Raw genomic sequence first — 24,729 nt, 5'->3', positions numbered from 1 at the left:
GCCTGATTACTGCCACACCTGTTTCAATCAAGAAATCACTTAAATAGGAGCTGCCTGACACAGAGAAGTAGACCAAAAGCACCTCAAAAGCTAGACATCATGCCAAAATCCAAAGAAATTCAGGAACAAATTAGAACAGAAGTAATTGAGATCTATCAGTCTGGTAAAGGTCATAAAGCCATTTCTAAAGCTTTGGGACTCCAGCGAACCACAGTGGGGGCCATTATCCACAAATGGCAAAAACATGGAACAGTGGTGAACCTTCCCAGGAGTGGCGGCCGACCAAAATTACCCCAAGAGCGCAGAGACAACTCATCCGAGAGGTCACAAAAGACCCCAGGACAACGTCTAAAGAACTGCAGGCCTCACTTGCCTCAATTAAGGTCAGTGTTCACGACTCCACCATAAGAAAGAGACTGGGCAAAAACGGCCTGCATGGCAGATTTCCAAGGTGCAAACCACTGTTAAGCAAAAAGAACATTAGGGCTCGTTTCAATTTTGCTAAGAAACATCTCAGTGATTGCCAAGACTTTTGGGAAAATACCTTGTGGACTGTTGAGACAAAAGTTGAACTTTTTGGAAGGCAAATGTCCCGTTACATCTGGCGTAAAAGGAACACAACATTTCAGAAAAAGAACATCATACCAACAGTAAAATACGGTGGTGGTAGTGTGATGGTCTGGGGTTGTTTTGCTGCTTCAGGACCTGGAAGGCTTGCTGTGACAGATGGAACCATGAATTCTACTGTCTACCAAAAAATCCTGAAGGAGAATGTCCAGCCATCTGTTCGTCAACTCAAGCTGAAGCGATCTTGGGTGCTTCAACAGGACAATGACCCAAAACACACCAGCAAATCCACCTCTGAATGGCTGAAGAAAAACAAAATGAAGACTTTGGAGTGGCCTAGTCAAAGTCCTGACCTGAATCCAATTGAGATGCTATGGCATGACCTTAAAAAGGCGGTTCATGCTAGAAAACCCTCAAATAAAGCTGAATTACAACAATTCTGCAAAGATGAGTGGCCAAAATTCCTCCAGAGCGCTGTAAAAGACTCATTGCAAGTTATCGCAAACGCTTGATTGCAGTTATTGCTGCTAAGGGTGGCCCAACCAGTTATTAGGTTCAGGGGCAATTACTTTTCACACAGGGCCATGTAGGTTTGGATTTTTTTTCTCCCTAAATAATAAAAACCATCATTTAAAAACTCCATTTTGTGTTTACTTGTGTTATATTTGACTAATGGTTAAATGTGTTTGATGATCAGAAACATTTTGTGTGACAAACATGCAAAAGAATAAGAAATCAGGAAGGGGGCCAATAGTTTTTCACACCACTGTAGTCATTCCCTGACTTATGAAGGTCAACACACTTTCCCTCTTTTAAATTGTATGTTCTCATATCTTTACCCTGTTAATAAATGCATTAAGTAATTTACCTCTGTGCCACCTCATTTTTACAGTTGTGGCCAAAATTATTAGGCCCCCTTATGAAATTAGGCAACACTCCTGATTCCAATATGAAAATGACCATTAAAAACAAATGTTTGTTTTTTAAAGCGTGTCTGTGTCCAAAATAACAAGGTCCACTAATTGTAGTTTGGATATTTTATTGACACACTAAGTGGAAACAAGAAAGGGCAAAAATGAGACATCCAAAATTATTAGCCCCATGCCCATTAATAGTCAATACTGTACCCTTTTTGAGCCACAACTGACAACAATCTATTAGAGTAGGTCTTTACTAGATTAGCACAGGTCTCCTGAGGGATTTTGGTCCATTCCTCCATTGCAAATTTTTCTAGCTAGTCCAAATTGCGTGGTTTCCGAGCATGGACATTCACTTTGAGCACTCGCCACAGATTCTCAATGGGATTGAGGTCTGGGCTCTGTGCGGGCCACTCCAAGATCTTGGTTTTGGTATCCTTGAAAACTGTTGAACTAATTTTGATGTATGCTTTGGGTCATTGTCTTGTTGGAAGACCCAGCGACGACCTAAGCCTAGACTACGAGCAGATTTCTGCATATTCTCCCTCAGAATGTCAACATAATTTTCTTTTTTCATGATGCCATGGACCCGAACAAGGCTCCCTGTGCCTGAGGCTGCAAAACGGCCCCACAGCATGATGCTCCCACCACCATGTTTAACTGTGGCAACTGTGTTCCTAGGGTTGAAGGCCTGTCCCTTTCTTCGCCAAACATAAGCAACATCCATGTGCCCAAACAGTTCCAGTTTAGTCTCATCAGACCAAAGCACAGACTTCCAAAAATCATCTTTACATTTCAAATGTTCACGGGCAAACCTCAGTCAGACTGTGATGTGCCGCTCTTTGAGTAACGGGGTTCTTCTGGGACGATGGCCGTGAAGCCCACCATGGTGAAGAGCCCTCACAACTGTGTTCCTTGAAACATCAACTCCAGAAGAGGCCAGGTCCGCAACAATCATCTTGGCAGATGTCCGGGGTTCCTTGCTCTGACTATTTTTCTTTCCAGAGTTCTTAAAATCTTGCGCTTACGGCCACGGCCAGGTTTGTTTCTAACAGAATTTGTCTCCTTGTACTTGGCAAAGATGCAACCTACAGCAGTTCTAGACACTGAATCGCTTGGAAATGGCATTGTAGCCTTGTCCCTTATCATGAGCCTCTACTATCTTCTTTCTGAGCTCCAGACTGATTTCCTTTGTCTTTGGCATGGTCAGTAACAGTAGTCCCTCTCATGTGTTCAAGAGCCCTGTTCCTTGGGAGTCTTTTTATGCTGATTGAGTGTTGTTAGGAAGCCAATTGACTGCAGGTGTTGTTAGGAAGCAAATTGATTGCACAGGTGTGGTTTCAAAGCTGATTGGTTAATTAGTGTAGGTGTGTTTTGAAAGCAAACATTAACATGGGGCTAATATTTTTGACCACCCCATTTTTTATTATATTTGATATAAAGCAAGACTAAAAATATATTTTATATTACAAAATGTATCAAAAGCTAGTAAATAGGACTGGTGGATGTTTGATTATATCAAGTTTCATCAATGTTGCAAACTTTGGGAAGAAGTTTAGGAAAATGTTCCATGATTCCAGGGGGGCTAATAATTTTGGCCTCAACTGTATACACCAGTGAACAGAAGTCATGAATAATTGCTTAAAACCTCCTACATACTCTGATCAACTTAAGGTCAGGTATAGATAGAAACAATGCTTCATTTACATTGCCAATAATTATGGTGCATGTAGTTTTGTTAAAAATAATGATTTCTTGTTGGGGCATTATTTTTTCAGTGTTAGATTAAGGTAATTCACCAAAACGTGCATTTTTATAACCGTTTTTACTCATTTTTCCCAAGGGTGCCAACAATTGTGGAGGGGACTATAATGATTTTTTTTTCCACAAAGTTCCCAAAGTGGTTTTATGAGTAATGATTGAGGTTTTCTACAGAAATTGTCTTATACTCTGATCGATAGACTAAAAATAGTTAAAACAGGAGACAACAGCACTGTGTCTCATCACTTAACCACAGATGTTAGCAGGGCTTAGGTGCTTTAAAGTATAATTTTTGAGTACGTTAATAACATCAGGCAGTTTGCTATGTAATGGCATGTGTAGATGTAAGAACAGTGTTAATCTGTCCAACTTCCCTGCTGCTGTCACATTCAAAATGAGAAGCACATTCAAAATGATTTAGCATGTTAGCCATTCCTTATTCATTTGTACTCTCAGATCCAGTGTGGCTGTTTCCCCTTCTTTTATGAAGAACACTCGTCATAGCTTTAGTACTTTGTCATACCTCCTTAGAACTCCCTGAGGCCAGTATCATTTTTTTATCTATGTATGTATTTGTAAGTTTTAATCTGTCTTTTAATTTCTCTTTCTGTGTCTCCCTTAGCTATCACATGATGTTGACAATAAACCATTTTTTTTTTATTTCATACTTTTTACATTTTTTGATACCCAGGGCTTGTAATGGGGGACAAAAGTTTAATTATCTTGATAGGCATAGCCCAGTCCATTCAAACATTACATTTCTGACATCACACTGTTATTTCTTTTACATCAAGGCACTGAAAAAGCATTTATAACATAGCATCCAAACATTCCTTTAAACACAAGGTGGCATCCTCACTCCAGATCCTAATGGACCTAACCAAGGGCTTTTCCTCTCACCTTTCACAGTGCCACAATCCATATGCACAGCGTTATTCTTTCTCTTTTGACAGTTCACGTGTTAATCATTTGTGGTCCTACAGAATTGTCCAGATATCAAGATCAGCCATAGTGCATGTAAATTAATACATTTAACATGAATTATAGGTTATGGTATTATATGATAAGGTAAGTATGGAGCAGCAAGCCAGATGTTGGTGACACATTTATATTTTATCTCGATGCATGCTCAATAATCCAGATAAGGAAATTCTAGAAAGTTGATTCTGTTCACCTGGAATTATTTTTTTTCCCTGATACCTTTCATCACTCATCCAATTGACTTCCTCAGTTTATTTTAAAAAGATAAGTCTGTCGGAGTTCCTAGTGACTTTTCAGTGGCAAGTCACTTTTAATAAAGAGCTTTTTTTTATTTTTTTTTAAGCAAAACTCTGTACTCATTAGAAACAAATAAAGTAAATGTCTCCAATGAAAAAGAAATCTTACATTTTTTTGTATTTCTAGCTAAATAATGTTTGCTTTTTTAAATTATGTCTTAGACACCAAAAATCACAGCAAAGTATTTTAAACAAATGCCATAAAATGTTGTGTTTGTTTATTAAACAATTGGACTGTTTTATAATCCGGTCCGTTCATGTGACATCACATAGAGTAATCTTATTTTAGTTAAAAACCATTGCTAACTTTATAAATATAATAACTGTAAAACTTGTTTTATACAAATTGTTTTTCCACATTCAAGAGTATAAAATCCTACAGTGTACTGTATATTATCTTAACACATTACCCATTTCAGGGTCAGCATGGCCAGAGCCTGTCTTGGCAGTATCAAGCACCAGACAGGGACTAACACTGGGCATGGACCTCCTATTTTATCTTATTCGTTTTTATTTATTTGTTCACCGTTAAAGTGAAAAGTATACTCATGAGCTGCATGGTAACATAGTAGTTAGTGTTGTTGAATTGCAGTTGCCAAGTCCTGGTTTAAGTCCTATGCCCAGTCATTGCTATTGGGGTGGATTTATAAATGCTTTTTCATTTATTATTTTAATTGTTCTTATTTAATATTTTCCCCCTAAAATATAAAAAAATTTCATATTCAGTTCATCCTGCACAAGTTCATTTTTCTCCAAAGTAGTATTAAATGTTACAATTTTTAAGTATTGGAAGGTAATATATTACATTTACAAATATTTTTAAAACTGTTTATTTTATGTAAATAATTCTCTTTATGGCCAAAGACTTGCTTTATTAAATGTAAGTGATAGGAGACTTCTAGATTAGGATGTATGGATGACTAGTGAAGTGTACAATCTAAATTCAGATGTACAGCCATAAGAGATTAAAAAGTTTTTTGCTTTTTTTCCAGGTCATCCAAATAAGTGCACATAATGTTACCACGACACAGATAAAATCAATGTTGAGTAGTTCCTGTCAAGAATTGGTTACCCAAAATATTAAACTTACGATTATGTATCATATGGTGCATATTTTCAGATTTTGTAATGGCAGTGTATAAGTTTTTAATTTAGATAAGCTACCTGACATTATTAAAGCAGAACTTGATATTTAGATATTTATAAAGCAGAACTTGATATTTAGACTTCTGCCATCAGTATATATATATTTTGTTGCAGAGTAAGTAGATAATGCTTTTTCTTTTAAGCACAGTCCACGCTAGTGAGGTTCTTTAGTCCATTGCATGTGAAAGTTCTATTGTAATTACCCTGTAAATAGTGGTGGGCACATAATGAGTTTTTTTACTAGTTGTGCAAATACAGCCATTTCATTGCAAGGTTACTTGAAGGTGCTGTTTAAATAGACATCCCTATCATATTTCATTTTTTTCCTTAAAATGTATGTGTTTTGTAGAGGAGAACCAACATATTTACAGTATTTTGCTGTAATGTAAAATTCCCTGAACTATTTCTTCTGGTGGTCTTTTTTCCCCCAACAGTTTTAAAAGGTACTTCATTTTTCAAGGGTGTTATTCCCCAGTATTGCTACAATTTTAGATTTTATATCTTTCAGGTATATGTGAGTGAACATGTTTATGAAAGTGGAAATGCATAGTGATTAGTTGCTGTGATCATATTATTGGAATTACACTAAGATACTTCACATTTTTTGTTTATCTGGATTCTTTCAAAGCTAGTAGCTCATAATAACTTCATATCTTCAACTTCATAACATCAGCATGCATATATTAAACTGTGGCTTCCAATATTCTGAATATGGTGGATTATGTTGTAAGACTGGCGTTAATGCAAATTATGCATATTATTCTTTGTGCATATTGCATATTGTAATCTTGTTAGCATTATTGCAAGGATGATTATTCATTTTTCCTTAACTTCCATGACCCTTGGTCAGGTTTATTTGCAACTGGAACAAATATTACTAATTATTTGGAATTAATTCATTCATTCAATTCATTTACTTCTATCATACTGTAACTCTAATAAATGTGTTTTCAAATGGTAAATGTTTACATCAGATCCCTTACATGATCACAAAAGCAATGCTTTCTAAACCACTATACTTGCAATGTTCATTTGTAAAAAAGAGGATTATATTGGAGAACTCTGAAATACATTGTCTAGAGCAGCACAAATCTATTCTTCTCAGACCTTGTCCTTCGGAATCTATTTTTCGTCTGTTTTTGTTGCAATAATCCTTTATGACTGAATTTGTATCATTCAAGACCATGTTTAATCTTAAATGGCGCTTCACAGCTTACTTCAGCTGTGCTCATTGTGGTATCACTCACTGGCCACTTTATTAAATACACCTGTTCATCTGCTTGATAACGCAAATATCTAATCAGCCAATCAAGTGGCAGCACCTCAATGCATTTAGGCATGTAGAAATTGTCAAAACAACCAGCTGAAGTTCAAACAGATCATCAGAATGGGGAGGAAAGGTGATTTAAGTGACTTTAAACGTGGAATGATTGTTGGTACCAGATGGGCTGGTCTGAGTATTTCTGAAACTGTACATCTGCTGAGAGTTTCACACACAATATCTCTAGAGTTTACAGACAATGGTCCGATAAAGGGAAGATATCCAGTGAGCAGCAGTTCTCTGGATGAAAATGCCTTCTTGATTGCAGAGGTCAGAAGATAATGGCCATACTGGTTCGAGCTGATAGAAAGGCAACAGTGACTCGAATAACCACTTGTTACAACTGATGTATGCAGAAGAGCATCTCCGAACACACAACACATCAAACCTTGAAGCAGATGGGCTGCAGCAGCAGGAGACCACGCTGGGTGCCACTCCTGTCAGCTATAACTGCTCTCTTTATAGTGGAGCTAGATCACATGCCTCCATTGTAAACTTATCTGTTGTATAGACTCCAAGCAATTTACACTGATAACCTAAGAAGTTGTTTGCAAAAACATTATTTTTCTTTTTTTTCTTTCTTTTATTATTTTTTTTTTTTGCTTATCATTGAAAAATTGAAAATGCAATAGTAGTTTATGCCAGCATATTCAAAGTAGGGCAGAGTCAACTTGTATTAATACTTTGATTCCTTTACTAACCTGAGGTTTTCAGAGAGAGTTATAATATGATGCTATTGAAATAGATTTACTGCATTCAAGAAATGACAACACTGGAAAGTGGATCCATTAGTTAATAGATGTCCAAAGCTTTATGGTCTTTATTTTAGGATATTAATAAAATGCACACAGAATCTCCTGTTTTTTGTCTTATGTTTATTGAACCATACGGTGCTTTCATGCAAGACAAATTCATTTTTAAGATTCCTTGCCTGCAGCAGTAATAGCAAGAAACAATAATGAAGGCCTTTTTATGCTTGGCATTTAGAAACAAAACCCTACTAAACCGTCTCCTGTTTTAGACTTTACCCTCGACCTCCGTGCCACATAATTACTATATGTAGTTCATCATGTCTGCTAATAAGTTGGCTTTTTAGTTAATTTTAAATATATAAAGTAGTATAGTCTGGCTCTGTGGCAGCATCCCAGAGGAGCTCAACTGTGTAGTTATGCTTAGATAAGGTTTGATCTTTTCACATTTACAGTCCTTTTGTGGCCATTCAAAAATCCAGCATATGTTGCTAGACATTGCCAGTTCTTTATTTTTCTATATGCAACATTGTGGGTACATTTGTGTTTAAGGCAGGAGCTGTAATCTATAAACAGCATTCTGAAATGACTGCCTTGACAGTATGTTTGAGGTGATCATAATGCCAAGTGAACAAGTTAGTTCATATGCAAACATTTTCAGGATACGCAACATACCATGGTTTGAGCAGACTTTTTCTTACAGGTCGTGTAGGCATCATATTCAGTGAGGTATAGAGCAAGGCTCTGTGGCTCATAACAATTGTGATGGATTTCTCTTTGTTCTGGGCCTAAAAAGGCAGTAAAGTTTTTTCAGCTCATTGGGTACTAACATAGCTGTTTTTGAATTTATGGCAGCCTTGAAGCTCCCAAAGAGTTTTGAAACTCTCTTTGATAGTAAATGGTCTTTTTGTCATTTCCACAGTACCAGTGGATTTATTTAGTCTTGAAACTCTGGTAGTTTATATTGTTTCCTTCTAGACTGGTTATAAATCTGTTGATTTTTACTCCTTTATAGTATATAGGAGATTGAAATCATAAAGATTCATGTGATTGTCATAAAACAAGATGCAGTAATGCGAAAGTAAAGGATAATAGATGAAATTATAATCCCATCTTGTATTGGGCTATTTATTTTAAGATAAGATTCGTTTTCAGGTTAAGGACGATGCTTGAGCCTAGATGAAAATTGTTTATAAATTACACCATTATATTTCAGATTTATTTTACTTTATTAATTGTCTTAGAAATACCCAGGGTTGTGCAGATCTATTTAAAAGTGTAATTTGACACATGGCCTTTGTTAGTCATTTAGGTTTTGCTGTCACTGCCTCACTGGACGTGTACAGTAAAATTGGGTTTATAGCCTAGAAACTGAAAAGTCCCAGGGGTCTGTAAATATGTGCCCAATTTTGTTGTTTCATTTTGTAACTGTGCTGGCTCTGCTCTTCAGGTTACCTTGTGTATCACTACTGTTAATATTTATATAGGTCTCCTGGATAGTTTAATTTCACACTTGCTGTTTAAAAATGTCACATATACTTCCACGGTCCACCTAGTGTATTCCACTGGTACATTTTTTTAAACTATTATTTTATTTATGTATTTTTAATATTGTTTGATGGTTGTATGTATGGATAGAGAGAGGTTCAATTATTTTAATATAAAAGTGTATTGAGATCTTGTCATCCCAGTAAGTTGCGTGATGATGGTCCACGGTGTGAAAAACACCATAAAAATTGAGGTTGATTGCCTCACACAGAGAGCATTCTGGGATCAAACTGCTGGGTACATTTTTTCTCCAGGCACTCAGATTGTCCTCCCACAATCTTAAAATATGCATATTTTGTTAAATAACTATTCTTATTAGACCTCATGTATATGTGGGTTTGTACGTTAATGGCCCGAAGTGGCCAGATCTTGTTCAGGTACCACTGTATAATACGCTTTCATTAACAAATATAATTCTTAACAGGATATATGTTCATGCACACTCACGTTCTTTTAAATGTCATTAAATGATGAAACATATGTTGGTAACACTTAACCTTTGTTAATAAGTCATTAACATCTTTACATATCTTTTTTTTTTTTTTGCAGTACCTAATCTAAAGCTGAAACTCTTCATCAATTGTAAAGATTTGTTAATGGAAGTAAAGTTAGTAAGTATAAAATGATAGTGCCAGAATAGGGTATAGATTTGGTAGGGTTGTGCATTTTAGTGTTTTGAGAGTGTTGATATAAATCCTTGGATATGCACATCTAAAATTGTCATAGTCAAGAAAATCATTTTAAAGAAGTCACTTAATGATTCATTCTTAGCATTGTATTCCCCATGAATACAGTAGTTATAGTTTAAGTGTAATTTGGTAATAGTAATCAATTATTGCTGCCATTGAAACGCACAGTTGATTTTGTTTATACAGTAATCCCTTGCTATATCGCGCTTCGACTTTCACGGCTTCACTCTATCGTGTATTTTATCTGTAAGCATATTTAAATATATAATGCGGATTCTTCGCTGCTTCGTGGGTTCTGCGGACAATGGGTCTTTTTACTTCCTGTACATGCTTCCTCAGTTGTTTTGCCCTGTTGATTTCATACAAGGGACGCTATTGGCGGATGGCTGAGAAGCTAACCAATCAGAGCACGCAGTTTTAAGTTCCTGTGTGCTAAATGGCTCAGCGACGGAGCGTTGAATTCGATTCTGCGGCGTTAACCAGGAAGTCTCGTCTCGCTCATTCAGCATCAACGTGTTTCGCTATGTAAAGAGTTAACTTTTGTGCTCTTTTGTGTTTATTTTTGTGCATAGTCAAGCCTTTCATTATGGCACCAAAATGATCTGCTCCCACTACTGCTTCAGGGGCCGTGCCCAAGCGCCAACGGAAGATGTTAATGATTGCCAAAAAGGTAAACGATTTGGATATGTTGAAGGAAGGGAAAAGCTACACTGCTGTAGGACGCCATTACGGCATCAATGAGGCTACGATTCTTATTTAAAAAGTAGGAAAGGAATATAAGATCTATGGCCGCAGTGTCCTTTTAACCAGGGTGCAAAACGAGTTGTAAGTGAATGTAATAAGGCAGTAGTCTGGATGGAATCTCCTTTAGGGATTTGGATTGAAGACTGCCGGGTAGAAGAACAACGGCGGTGCTACACAGTCGCCTGAAGAGGCTCCTTTAGAACAGCTGTAACGCTCTCCTTTCTTGTGCAGTAAAACTAAACTCATCATTATCGGTTAAGTCATTGTGTCATTGTTGGGGAGTAACCATAATTAATTTTCTACTTACAGTACTTAGTACATGTACATGCGTTTAGTGTCACTGTACAGACATTTACTGAATACAGTTTTTCTTGCATTGTATGTATTTATTGCTGGTGGCCTGTCTATTGTAATGGCTGTAACATATGTGATATCGGAGACGCTCGATATCTTTAAAATAATATTCAGGTTTTACTGTATATAAACAGTGTGTTTACATACATAATTTCAATGAATCTTACCTAATATGTAAGAGAATACAAGGGGTTTATGCTGTATAACTGTGCAGGGAATATTTATGAACAGTGTGGGAGAGTTTATAAGGGCTTAAAATATATAAAAATAACCATACAAACATATGGTTTCTACTTCACGGATTTTCACCTATCGCGGGGGGGTCTGGAACGCAACCCCCGTGATCGAGGAGGGATTACTGTACTTGAAATACATTTTGTTTTGTTCAATATTCATGCTCTTTAACCTTCTTGCTTGGAATTTTATGCAATTAACTACTAAACCCAATTCAGGCTCAGGGTGATGAGTGATGATAATCTTTATGGTTAAAACCAAATAACTTTTGGGAAAGTATTCTGTTGCTGTCTAGTGGATGATATATCATTCTGCAAAACAAAAAAATATTTCTGTCCTTTCTGCCTCTTTATGATAACACTAAGGTAACTTATCAATGTTCATGAGTGAGGCAGAGCCACTAAAGAAAAACACAATGGCAAGCAAAAAAGCAGTAAGGACAGTTTTAGAACAAACTGAACCTGAATCACCACTCAAATCGAGCAATAGTGATGAAGATCTGAATTGGTTATTAAATATTGGCACATGACATGGCACTGTACGACCAAACCACTCTAATAGGCCTGGTGAATTCTACTGTCTCAGTTACAACATCAGGCTTGGTGACTGTCTCAAAACATTCCTCACAAAGGACGTGCACTAAATCCACATCAGTATTTATGTTGATGATTTGAATATGTGCATGTTTCTGTTACACACAATAATATATTTTTTTTCTTGCTGAAAAAATAAAATCATAGTTTTTGGCTCATTCTTCCTGGGGTAAATGTAATTCTAAGGAGGTAAATATCTGTTACTTATTTTCTTCATGTACTCAGAGTTATTACTCACTAGGGATAAAATATTCCGTTGAATCATTCTTTTGTGAACAGAATTACTCAGGACTGCAGAAATTTATTTGCTTCCATGTACAGTCCTTGAAAATTTATAAAAATTCCTTCATTTTGTTGTGTGTGACATTAAACCTGTAATAGACTGAATTATTTTTTTTTCTGTGATTTGCAAATCTTTGCTCATTATACTAAATCTGGTTTGTCAGGATTTGCAAGTGTGCACCCAAGATGTAAAATAAAAATGATCTGCTTAAAGGAGTTTCATCTCCTTTGTAATTGTAAGTGTGCACTGAATCAGTGTTTTGCAAGTTACGCAATATATTATTGGAAAATTGTTTATCTTTAGCTTTACATTAGTTTGTTAGAATTTTTTTTTCTTTCTATTAGGTCTTACAATATATTATATTATATAAGTCTGAGATTTGATTACAGAAAAGCCAAAGTCTGGGGTATCCTAGAAAAGCTTTTTCTAAGGGGATAAAACATATCTTGCAGCTCTATGTAGTCCATAGTCCAAAAGTATAAAAAAAGTTTACTGTGTAGACTCGCCTGTTCCATAAACTTAGTAGCCCTGGAATAGGCAACTTTTTACAGAAGTTACTCATTTTTGAATGAGTTAACAGGTATCACTGGCTGTGAGTAAAAATGTTGGTCATGGACCAATAATCATTAATACGTTCCACAAGAATGGACCTTTATGGACAACACACATGAAAGAATCCCTAGAGCTGATTTGCAGATTTGTGAAAGTAAGTATGGTGATCTGACAGGAGTAAATTTAAAAAAAAAGAACTTTTGCTCTGAATGTTAAACAAATCAAATCCTGCTGGCATCCCCAGTTCACGCTATCCTTACAGTGGCATAGTCATCCAGTGGGGATGCTTTTGTCAGGACTGTCAGAAAGATAAATGGAGAACAACATATTGACCAAAAGAATTAAGACTGTTGTCAATTGCCAAAAGGGACCTGGCGAACAGATTTGTTTTTCAGAAAGGTGATGAATAAAGCATATTGCCCAATCGGCATTTTAGTGGCTTAAAAAATAAATACTGATGTGATTGAATTATTTAATCAGAGTCCTAAATTTAATCTCATCACACTTTTTTTGACAAGACTTCAGTCATTACCTTTTCCCAATCAATTTGACGCTCTAGGTGTTATCAAGTGTTTATTGTGTTATTCAAAATAGTATCTGCTTGCTGTAGCTGCTACAGTTAGTTCAACAAAGTACATAACTAAGTATAATACTTAAAAATAAAAAAAAAAAAAAAAAAAAAAATACTACATGTTTTAATTTGCATTTACATATACATTTGTTTGGCACACACTTTTGTCAAAAGCAACTTATAAAAGAGGTAAACCTAATTGAGTAACGTTAGGCGAGGGCCTGTTTGTTTAGCAAGTGTAGTAGGCCAGGTAGATTAACAGTAGATTGCCATAAGTAAAAAAAGATGTAATAACTAATACATTTACAAACATAGATTGACAATCAATAAAGCAATTAAACTTAATGTAACAATAAATCAACCAACAGTATAAAAGATCACAGAGCAAAGTTTTGTTATATATACAGTGTATATATATATATATATATATATATATATATATATATATATATATATATATATATATATATATATATATATATATATATATATATATATTTATATATTTTATATATTTATATTTAACTTTTTCATGTGGGTAGTGCCTCATTAAAGAAGAATTTGTGATACTTAAATTTGTCCCAGTGTAATGCATTCAAATCCCAAACTGTGTGGCTAAGAATGTTGGCATGTGTGCTGAGTATTTTTTCAAGGTGCCATAGGTGGTAGCTACTTATCTCCATTACTGTTACAGGTTGTGAGGCATGCTGAGTGTCAGAATTCCAAGTCCCACAGTTAGGCAACTTACATTTCTGAATGCCAATCTTCAGTAATAATGGCTCCATATTGGGGAGTTGTGAAACACAGCAGTGGTATTTTAATATTCCTGCTATCGTTACCTAATAGGAGTGTTTCTCTCCCCACATGCATACCTCACATCATAAATGTGCACTTATCTTGACAAACTTTGTATTTCTTCATATATCGTGGCCACTGAAATGGAGTTCATTGAGGAGAGGGTTTGGCAGAATGCTCTTTTCTTTAAGAGACTGTGTACAAGTGTGTTTATGGAGAGGCACACACATAGTGTACAGAATATAGAATATTTGTGACCATTATGGATTAGAAATTAATATTACAGTATCTCTGAAGGGAAATTCACAATCCTGGTTCAACATTGTATAAGAAGTGCTTATAAACATAGTGCAAACCATTACACAAGTACGAGAACAATACTCATAATAAACCCAGTGTACTGTATATTGAATATATGACATCCTAAAAGAAGTTGTGGCTGTTGTATCCGGCTTGGATGAAGACAGCTACAATGTGAAGAGGAATTCTGAAAGCTTTAAGCAAGAAAAGCCTGAATAGCACCTCTAAGCATGTTATGGTGGGAGAAACAGGTGGCTTAATGTGCTCTATTACAGTACCTTCATAGAAAGGATAAGCTTTGATCTTGTTGGCATATGGTTCTGCCATCATCCGCATTTAATTTTTTGGTTTATTTTATAATATTTATTGACAAACACCTAATTATATCTTTAAATTATTTCTCCAGTAACATCTAAAAATGTTTTGAAGGATCTGAATATTTTTGCAAGGTGTAATATAGAATACATTTTCCCCTTACCATTTAGTGGTGGCCATCAATTTTGTCACTTTTATCTCAGCATGAGGTTATTTTTCCAGAAACTCTTCACAGTACTAAGTGCAGTATTTCCAGTCAGCCTTTTTTCCTCTTTAATCTTTTCCAAATTTCAGTGACATGCTAAATCACTTCCCCTCCGTGATTTGTCATTTTGCTGTGAGCATCACTGCTGACACACTTTTTATCAGTGTATGTCATTTCATTCAAGTGTTAACTGCAATAAATCGAGGCATTTAGACCAAATGTACAAAAAAAAAGCTACATCAGGAAATTAAGTAAATCTGCACAGTTGCCAAGAAGCAATTTTAAGAGATGATATTTATTTTTTTTTTACAAGGTACCAGCTTGACAGTGTCAGGCATTAGGGTAGGGAATAAATTGTAACTGCTTTAAAATCCTTCTGTTTCAAGTTTTTTTCTTTTTTGCAGAATTCATGTCTCACATAAACAGTTTTTTACATAAGGCATCAATTTTGATTAGATAGATACTTTATTAATCCCAAGGGGAAATTCACATAATCCAGCAGCAGTATACTGATACAAAGAAACAATATTAAATTAAATAGTAATAAAAATGTTAAAATAAAATTTTAATGAAAAAAATTAAAATAAAATTAATGTTAGCATTTACTCCCCCGGGTGGAATTGAAGAGTCGCATAGTGTGGGGGAGGAACGATCTCCTCAGTCTGTAAGTGGAGCAGGACAGTGACAAAAGTCTGTCACTGAAGCTACTCCTCTGCCTGGAGATGACACTGTTCAGTGGATGCAGTGGATTCTTCATGATTGACAGGAGTTTGTTCAATGTCCGTCGCTCTACCACAGATGTTAAACTGTCCAACTTTACTCCTACAATACAGCCTGCCTTCTTAACAAGTTTGTTCAGGCGTGAGGCGTCTTTCATCTTTATGCTGCCACCCCAGCACACCACCGCGTAGAAGAGGGCACTCTTGTGTATGCTTTGTATTTGCCAATTTAAATTTTCCTTGGCTGTCTTTTACTGCTTAAAGTTTTCAATACAGTATTAGCAACTTTAAATTGTTAACATAATCATTCATCTCTCTAGCATCAAGCCGTTAAATGTCAGATGGTGCGTCTGCACCACTGGTCATCTGTAATAGTATCAGCGTCCCATCTTTGATCGTTTTTAGACTGTTGATAACAATGAACATATATTTTGACTTTTGCTTATTGTGTCAGTAACCCTAGATTAGTATGATTTCATGTTTTCTTCATTTATTTTATTTTTTCTATACTTAAATAAGTTGTACAGATCGTTTTTAGCAGCTCTGAATGAGCTCTGTCAGTACTGACTAACAATAATCAACATCATGATGATTATGATCTTCTGTAGCCTTGTTTTGTGCATTTTGTGGTATACTTTAAAAAAGTACTAATATTTTTATTATATACCTGCCTATTTTTAAGATGTGATTCTTTCTGAGGACTTGTAGTCTGAGTAAGCATTTCTTTCTCTCGTCTATTTCAGAATATCTTCCTGCTGTTGAGATCAAACAGAAGGGATGGTGCCACCTAGGAGGAGAGATCGCAACATCATAAAAGCAAATAAGATAAATCATTAGTTTCAAAAATCCACGGACATGGAAGAAAAAAATATTGAGCAATGAGATTTAAACATTAAGAACATCCTAGGTGTTGTCTTCATTGAGTACTTAAACCCAGGCCAGAATTGTCCTCGAATCAACAGTATCATTGGTCAAATGTCATTTGTCATTTACGGCATCCTGAACTGAAGGGAAGTGTGAGAGGACGCTCAAAAGGTGTTCGATAGCCTCTCACAGATCCTGGCTCACATGGAGATAGGCAGAACGTGCCCAGCATAGTGCCTGGAGGCTAAGTGGGGCAACACAGAGTGGAACAAAGCAGAGATCAAACGCTAAGGATTATATTGGGCCTTTAAAAGTGTGAACCTAGAACCAGAAGGTAACACAAGTAGCAGATCTGCACCTTTTCTGCACTTCACAGAAGATGGCACCATTGTTCAGCAGCAAGCTTCAAGTAGGTGAATGTGTCCAAGAAGGTGTTTGAAAGAGCAATGGTGGAAAGCATTTCGCTGTATTTCATCCAAGCTGCAGTTGTGCTTAGAACACTAAAATTTTGTATTACAGGTTCTTCTTTCTGGATTTCTGTCCTGCCTGTACCTTCAGCAAATCTTTGTTGTAGTTTCATGCTGATTTGATCTAAGACCTTCTGTAAATAGGGAAAATGTTCAGAAAGAGCCCTTAAGTGAAAGTTTTTTTTTTGTTTGAAGTTTTGTTAACTTTTTGTCTTATTTTATGTTTTCAGTTTGGTCCAGATCGGGTAAATTGAAGTAGACAGGCATTACTAGTACTGTAGGGATTCAAGAGTTTCTTGGGAAAACGGCCCCCATGAATTACTTGTTATGTCTCAAATGCTTTACCAGGGGCTTTCTTGCTCTGCAGTAATTGCAAACCAAGAAAAAAATTAGCTTCATTGTTGAGGAAACTGAAGCTACCTATATGTCAATCTCCTGGTTTTTTTGTTACCTTTTCTTTCTCAGTCCCTAACTGATTTCAGGCAAAACAGTGAGGACCACAAATTTAAGTACTGAAATAGGGAATTATGCTATCTGATGAAACGTGTAAAAAGCAAAGATTCTTCTACAAAAATGACAAGTGTAGACCTTTTTTGTCAGAAGGTACACACCAACCTTTTTTTAATTTATTCTGTGAGTTAAATGACATTATGGCCTTAATCTGTTTCTAGCATTGGCCCCCTGGACTGTTTTTGCTTAAACGCTATCTCATTGCTCAACATCCCCATCTGCACCCAGTCATCTGGGTGGGATGCTTGATCAGGAGGAAGAAGTTTCATTGGTTATAAAGGCTACTTTGCATAATGTTGCTGTACTTTGAGTAATTTTTTTTTCTGCACTATTTTAAATGGCTTCCCATATAAAGTAAGTCGACGAGAAACTCAAAACCGGGAGGGTGGGTGTGTTCCATACACAAGTTACTATTTATAAGTAACGAATAAAGTTACTAACACGAAAGTGCCAAAAATCAAGCAAATCATCCGCTTCTACAATTTTCTTTGGCAGGAGCAGCCCTCCTCTTTTTTTTTATATATATATTTATTAGAAACCCCGAGACAGATAAGAGAAAGAGAGATGACTTACTTGAAGAGCTCTGTCATTTGAGAGATTTCACAGCAGGTAAGGTGCTGGAAGCAGCCTGGTCAAAAAAAAAATCACATACTGAATTTTTTTTTTTAAACTTAATGCACCACATTCATTGAAGTCAGCAGGAAAAAAATATATGTAATCACAGTTACTGCACACAAATGGATTTGCAAAGATTCCCTGCTGAGTACTTGACTTGGCCTGGCAGTCTGAGGCTGCTTGCCAGAAAAGTATTACTTAACATTTTCATCACCAAAGAATGTACAAGCTGCTTTTTTATCCTTAAAATTTCTATAGTATTTCCAAGCCAGTTTTGCTAGTTCATGGATGTCAAAGCAGTCAGACAACTGTACAAGATTGCCATTTGTGCACAGCCTTTTGTGACCCCATACTTGTTTTTATCTTTTGCATCTGGATCTTATTACTGCTTTGATATCCTGTAGTATGCCTCACATATTTAATGCACCCTTTTGTGAATAAAAGACCATAGAAAAGACTTTGTATGTACAAGCACTCCTTATTTTAATGCACAATATCTATAGTACAGGGCAATTTATTGGACCCAAACATCTGTCAGGAACACTTTGTGGTGTTCTATTTTTCCTGTATGTTTTTACTGCTGCTGTATCCAGATGTTAATTTCTCGCCGCCTTTACTCCGTGGCAGTTTAACAGAATTCCCTAATACCTGTCGCTCATATAATAAACTGCAGAATGGCAGGTGCCCCCAGCATGGAGAGTTTGCTCTGTGACTTGCACATGGTTTGTTTGAGAGCCACAGCTCACCAAGAAAACTATTCATCTTGAAGTCATTATTGCTTTTAAAGATGTTTCCAGTTTTTAATTTGAGGATATTGTGTCAAGAGTTTTCTTCAAAAGCTGAAATTGAGTGAATTCAGGATTTAAATGAAAAACTTGTTTAACCTTGGCTTACCTTCTATTTACTCTTTTCTTCTGTGAAATGTTAAGTGTCCAACTGCAAAGAAACTGCTCTCCGTTTCCTCTTCTGCATTTTCAGTGCCTTGATTTTTAGGAGCTGTAAAGGTACACAAATACACATCGACCCCTCTTCGTGAGACAGGCAAGCTTTAATGGAATGCTGCCTTAATCAATGAGAAAAGCCCTTAATCAAGGTAAAAGTCCATTAGTTATCAGTGTGCTCAGTAACAAATGAGCTTGTTCATTGGACTTGAAGTCTTTTCCTGCTGTCAGCTTTGGGGAAGTTATCTGTGTTGCTCTGCTTAAGCAGAGTTTCTCTCTGAGGGCCATGCTGATGTTGAATATTCACCGGCTGGCCTGTCCCTCAGGGCTGTAAACTGTTGAGGCAGGATTGAGAGGCTAACCCGCTCAAGCTGGACGCTGACAGATTAATGCACCAGTGCTCACTAACAAACTTCCTAGCAGAAACCAACGGAGCACGCCTGTCAGCTTTGTCCTGTACAGTTCAGAACCTACACTTCAAAAGGCCAGCCACTGCTGGAACATCTGGAGATACACAAATCCAGAGCTATCATACTTCTGAAAAGGGCAGCAGTTAGCAAAAATAGATCTACAATAATGCACAATAAAATAAATCCTTAGATAAATCTTGATATTCAATTCTTAGACTGACAGAATTCACTTTGAGAAACGTTTTCCTTTTGAATGGACGCCATTTAAATTCCTTCTAACATTTCACAGATTTTAAAGATTGGTGGACTAATACGGCTACCACTTTACCTCTCAGGGTTAACCAGACATGTGAAATGAATGAAGCCAGCTGACAATGATCCACGAGCCGGGCATCCAGACACTTTAACAGAGAGCCCAGCTCTACATGTCTGATTTTGATCTTGGGCATGCAGGCAATGTCAGTCCTTGAATGAGCACGTTAAAAATGAATGAAAAGGAATTATTTAGAGTAAAGTTCCATCTTGACGTCACTGGAATATTTTCTGAGCATCTTCTGCCTTTTTATTGTTGATCAGTGGGAGATTTTGGTTAAGGTAAAGCGCAGAGTACAGCACCAAAAATGCAGTTTTTGCCTTTATTGTGCTTAAAATTAGAGCTTTTCTAAGTTCAAGAAAATGTGCATAAATGGAAAAATGCGAGAGAAAGAGATGTGACTTGTGCTTATGTGGGTTGATGAAAAGAAATTTTGTGATGGTGCCCAAAAACGACTGTTAGTCAGATAGTTTAAGAAACTGAAGAAAAGCGAGACCTTCTGTGTGCCATGTGTATGGGACAGAAAACTGCGGCACCGGTTGTGGGGTTGGTGTGTTTGAGCTTATTCTTCGAGCAAGTCACTCTAGCCATTTGCTCACAGGAAACATTTGTCACTGGCTAGTTACACAGACAGGGTTATTATGGACCTTTATAGATACACGCATTTTATAGTTCTGATGTGTTTTGTAAAATGAAAATCATGTTCTGATGGCACAGACTCGTGGTGTTCACTCGCTTTTCACAATTGTGTAATTTGATGTTGGTGCTAGGAAGCACAGGCTTCATTTCAAAGCAGAGATGTTCAGATGCACTGCATTTTAGTGCAGCCCCCCATAGTTCTACCCCCATAACAGCCATTCCCGTGACTGGCTGGGTACTTTGCACTCCTAAGTACTAAAAGAAACAACCAGACTGCTTGATTTACTGTTTCCCAAAAATTTGCTTTTTATAACAGCTTGGGTGGAAGCAGTTGTTGGGTATTACAATTCTAGATATGGCAGTGTCACCGTTTGGCATTAAAAGTGCTGCCTCTGTAACTGGCATTCTAGACAAAGCAGTGATTTCAGTGCCTGTTCTAAATGTTATTTTTGTTAATCGAGACACCATAGCCTCATGCCATCATATTCTCTTTCATTTTGTTCAAGATGCATACTGTAGCACCAAGAAAAGGAAGAGAATCCTTGGGCATTTCTTAATTAGTTGCCATTTTTATCATCTTGTGATGGTGGGCCCAGTCCAGCCTGCGCCTGGGGTGGCTCTTCAGTCCCCTCCGGCTGTGGCCCCTTACTGCGGCCTTACACTGTCCCGCTAGCAGCATTCTGACCAGACTGCAATCCTGCACTGTTAAAATTTATTTGAAAAAATTCTAATTGTGTTTTCATCATGGTATGTTTGTTTGTGATCTGTTTAAAAAATGTGAAAAGATTAAAGAAAAATTCTAACAGTGTTTAATTTCTTGTTTAACAAAAAGAAAAATACCTAACTGCTCTAAATAGACAGAAGAAGAAACCTGTTTGGTAATGTCACTTAGTGTAATAAATTGTAACATATTCTTTTAAATAAAATGATTTATTGATGAGTTGTTATTTTTTGTATTTTAACTTGGAGACGTTCCTCTTTCTTTTTTTACTTTGCCATGTAAAGTAGCCATCCTTTCAGATACAAAGAAAACGCTTGCCTGGCTATGAAGTGTCTGCCTGTTTACGTTGTGCTTAGAATTGCTGTGCAGCCTTCCATTAGTTTCCATCAAGACATACACACGTGGACAAAATTGTTGGTACCCTTCAGTCAATGAAAGAAAAACTCAAAATGGTCACAGAAATAACTTTAATCTGACAAAAGTAATAATAAATAAAAATTCTATGAAATTTAACCAATGAAAGTCAGACGCTGATTTTCAACCATGCTTCAACAGAATATATTTAAAAAAATAAACTCCTGAAACAGGCCTGGACAAAAATGATGTGACCAAAGGGACATGTTAATCCAAGGTGTGTCCACTAATTAGCATCACAGGTGTCTACAATCTTGTAATCAGTCAGTGGACCTATATATAGGGCTCCAGGTAGTCACTGTGTTGTTTGGTGACATGGTGTGTACCACACTCAACATGGACCAGAGGAAGTGAAGTAAAGAGTTGTCTCAGGCGATTAGAAAGAAAATTATAGACAAGCATGTCAAAGGTAAAGGCTATAAGACCATCTCGAAGCAGCTTGATGTTCCTGTGACTACAGTTGCACATATTATTCAGAAATTTAAGATCCATGGGACTGTAGCCAACCTCCCTGGACGTGGCTGCAGGAGGAAAATTGATGACAAATCAAAGAGACGGATAATACGAATGGTAACAAAAGAGCCCAGAAAAACATCTAAAGAGATCCAAGCTCAAGGAACATCAGTGTCAGATCGCACCATCCGTCGTTGTTTGAGCCAAAGTGGACTTCATGGGAGACGACCAAGGAGGACACTATTGTTGAAAACAAATCATAAAAAAGCCAGACTGGAATTTGCCAAACTACATGTGGACAAGCCACAAAGATTCTGGGAGAATGTCCTATGTACAGATGAGACAAAAATTAAACTTTTTGCCAAGGCACATCAGCTCTATGTTCACAGACTTAAAAATGAAGCATATCAAGAAAAGAACACTGTCCCTTCTGTGAAACATGGAGGAGGCTCTGTTATGTTCTGGGGCTGCTTTGCTGCATCTGGCACAGGGTGTCTTGAATCTGTGCAGGGTACAATGAAATCTCAAGACTATCAAGGGATTCTAGAGAGAAATGTGCTGGCCAGTGTCAGAAAGCTTGGTCTCAGTCGCAGGTCATGGGTCTTGCAATAGGACAATGACCCAAAACACACAGCTAAAACACCCAAGAATGGCTAAGAGGAAAACATTGGACTATTCTAAAGTGGCCTTCTATGAGCCCTGACCTCAATCCTATTGAGCATCTTTGGAAAGAGCTGAAACATGTCGTCTGGAAAAGGCACCCTTCAAACCTGAGACAACTGGAGCAGTTTGCTCATGAGGAGTGGGCCAAAATACCTGCTGAGAAGTGCAGAAGTCTCATTGACAGTTACAGGAATCGTTTGATTGCAGTGATTGCCTCAAAAGGTTGTGCAACAAAATATTAAGTTAGGGGTACCATCATTTTTGTCCAGGCCTGTTTCATGAGTTTATTTTTTTAAATAATTCTGTTGAAACATGGTTGAAAATCAATGTCTGACTTTCATTGGTTAAATTTCATAGAATTTTTATTTATTATTACTTTTGTCAGATTAAAGTTATTTCTGTGACCATTTTGAGTTTTTCTTTCATTGACTGAAGGGTACCAACAATTATGTCCACGTGTGTATTAGTACAAAGATGGAGTGTACTTGGACTGGGCCAGCTTATAGTCAGCATGTCTTTGGATCGCAACAGGAAACACCCAAAGGCCAGAAGAACAGGCAAACTGCACTTAGAGGCTCATCCTGACTTACAACACAAGGCCCAGGCTGTGTGAAATTGACTTCTCGTTCAACACCATCCCCTTGTCAATCGTTCATTTTTCAGTCTACCCCTTGATGCTTTTTTTTTTTTTTTTTTTTTTTTTTGACACCTTTTGCAATGGAGTTAACAAAGTAGCACTTTATATTCATATTACGAAGGGTTTTGGGATGAAAAAAAAAACTGCTGTTATGTTACTTACGTTCCTTGTGAAAATGCTTGTATCGGCCTTTTGTGTGTAATTAAATTTGTGAAAACACATCCCCAGTGCAGAATGATGGTGGTAGTTTGGAAACTTAACATCTTGAATCAAAGTTTAGATGGGTATAGACTGATGAGCTATGATGGGCTGTGTGGCTTCCTGAAAAGTGCTTATGCTTGAGCCACCTTATAAATGATTGTGATAAAATCTCAAAGTCTGATGTACAGATGAGGACAAATTTGTTTGTACCCCACCTTGAAGAAAGAAGAGCCGACAATTGCCTCGAAAATAACTTGAAAGTGACAAAAGTAATTGGCACCCATGATTGTTTATTCCGCATTTAACAAAAAGTAGACTTTGCTTTAGAGTTTTGATTGAACTGAATATTTCAAATCACACAAATGAAAATTGCACTGGACAAATCTAATGTAATATGTTGTTGCACATCCTTTAGAGGCAATCACTGCAGGTAAGGTAAGCGATTCCTGTAGCTCTCGGTGAGACGTCTGGCCCGCTCTTCCTGAGCAAAGTACTCCTACTGTGTCAGGCTTGAAGGGGGCCTTCTTCAGACTGCATGTCTCATTTCATAGATGATAGGATTTAAATCGGGGCTCATAAAAGGCCACTTCAGAAATAGTCACAATGCTTTGCTCTTAGCCATTCTTTGGTGCTTTTACTTTAGCTGTGTGTTTGGCATCCTGGAGGATTCACGACCTGCAATAGACCCCATGCTTTCTGACACTAGGCAGTATGTTTGGCTTCAGAATGTCTTGATAGTCCTGAGATTTCATTGTTCCCTTTGCAGACTCAACACACTCCCTGCCAGCTGGAGAAAAAGCCATGTCAAAACATAAGTGAGCCTCCTCCATGTTTCACAGTAGGTATGGTGTTCTTTTCTTTGAAACTTTCACTTTTTCATCAGTGGACACAGAGCTGAGGTGACTTGCCAGAAAGCTCCAGTTTTGTCAATGGACCTTCTTCCAGGAGCATTATTGCTTATTAATTTGTGTTGTAGCAAATTCCAGTCCGGCCTTTTTATGTTTTTCTTTCCATTGAGCCCACTGTCACTCAAAAAGTGATGGTGTGATCAGACACTGAGAGACCCTGACCTTGGACTTCAGCTTGTATCTCTTTAGAAGTTGTCATTGGCTTTTTGTCTGCAGTTGTGCCCATTCTGAGGTCGATTTTCTTCTTGCAGTTCAGGGTAGTTGGCTACATATGTTGTGGCAGAAACAAGCTGCTGAAAGAAGGCACACAAAGTCTCTGGAAGATAGCAGAAT

At 37.0% G+C, this 24,729-nt stretch overlaps 1 protein-coding gene across 2 annotated transcripts in view; it reads left to right on the top strand.

Moving 5' to 3' along the window:
- The window catches only part of LOC120528132 (sorting nexin-27-like), a 154,797-nt gene extending 134,219 nt beyond the window's left edge, over window positions 1-20,578 (top strand). For both annotated transcript variants that reach the window (XM_039752191.1, XM_039752198.1), the window contains exon 13: window positions 16,384-20,578. In XM_039752191.1, the coding sequence (XP_039608125.1) occupies window positions 16,384-16,454 (71 nt within the window). In that variant the 3' untranslated portion in view covers window positions 16,455-20,578. The remainder of the gene's footprint in view (window positions 1-16,383) is intronic.
- Window positions 20,579-24,729: the final 4,151 nt, after the last annotated feature.

Source organism: Polypterus senegalus, chromosome 1 (assembly GCF_016835505.1).
Source record: "Polypterus senegalus isolate Bchr_013 chromosome 1, ASM1683550v1, whole genome shotgun sequence".
NCBI classification, from domain to species: Eukaryota; Metazoa; Chordata; class Cladistia; order Polypteriformes; family Polypteridae; genus Polypterus; species Polypterus senegalus.
Note: the sequence above shows the minus strand (reverse complement) of the source record. Positions and strands in the feature narration are given on the sequence as shown.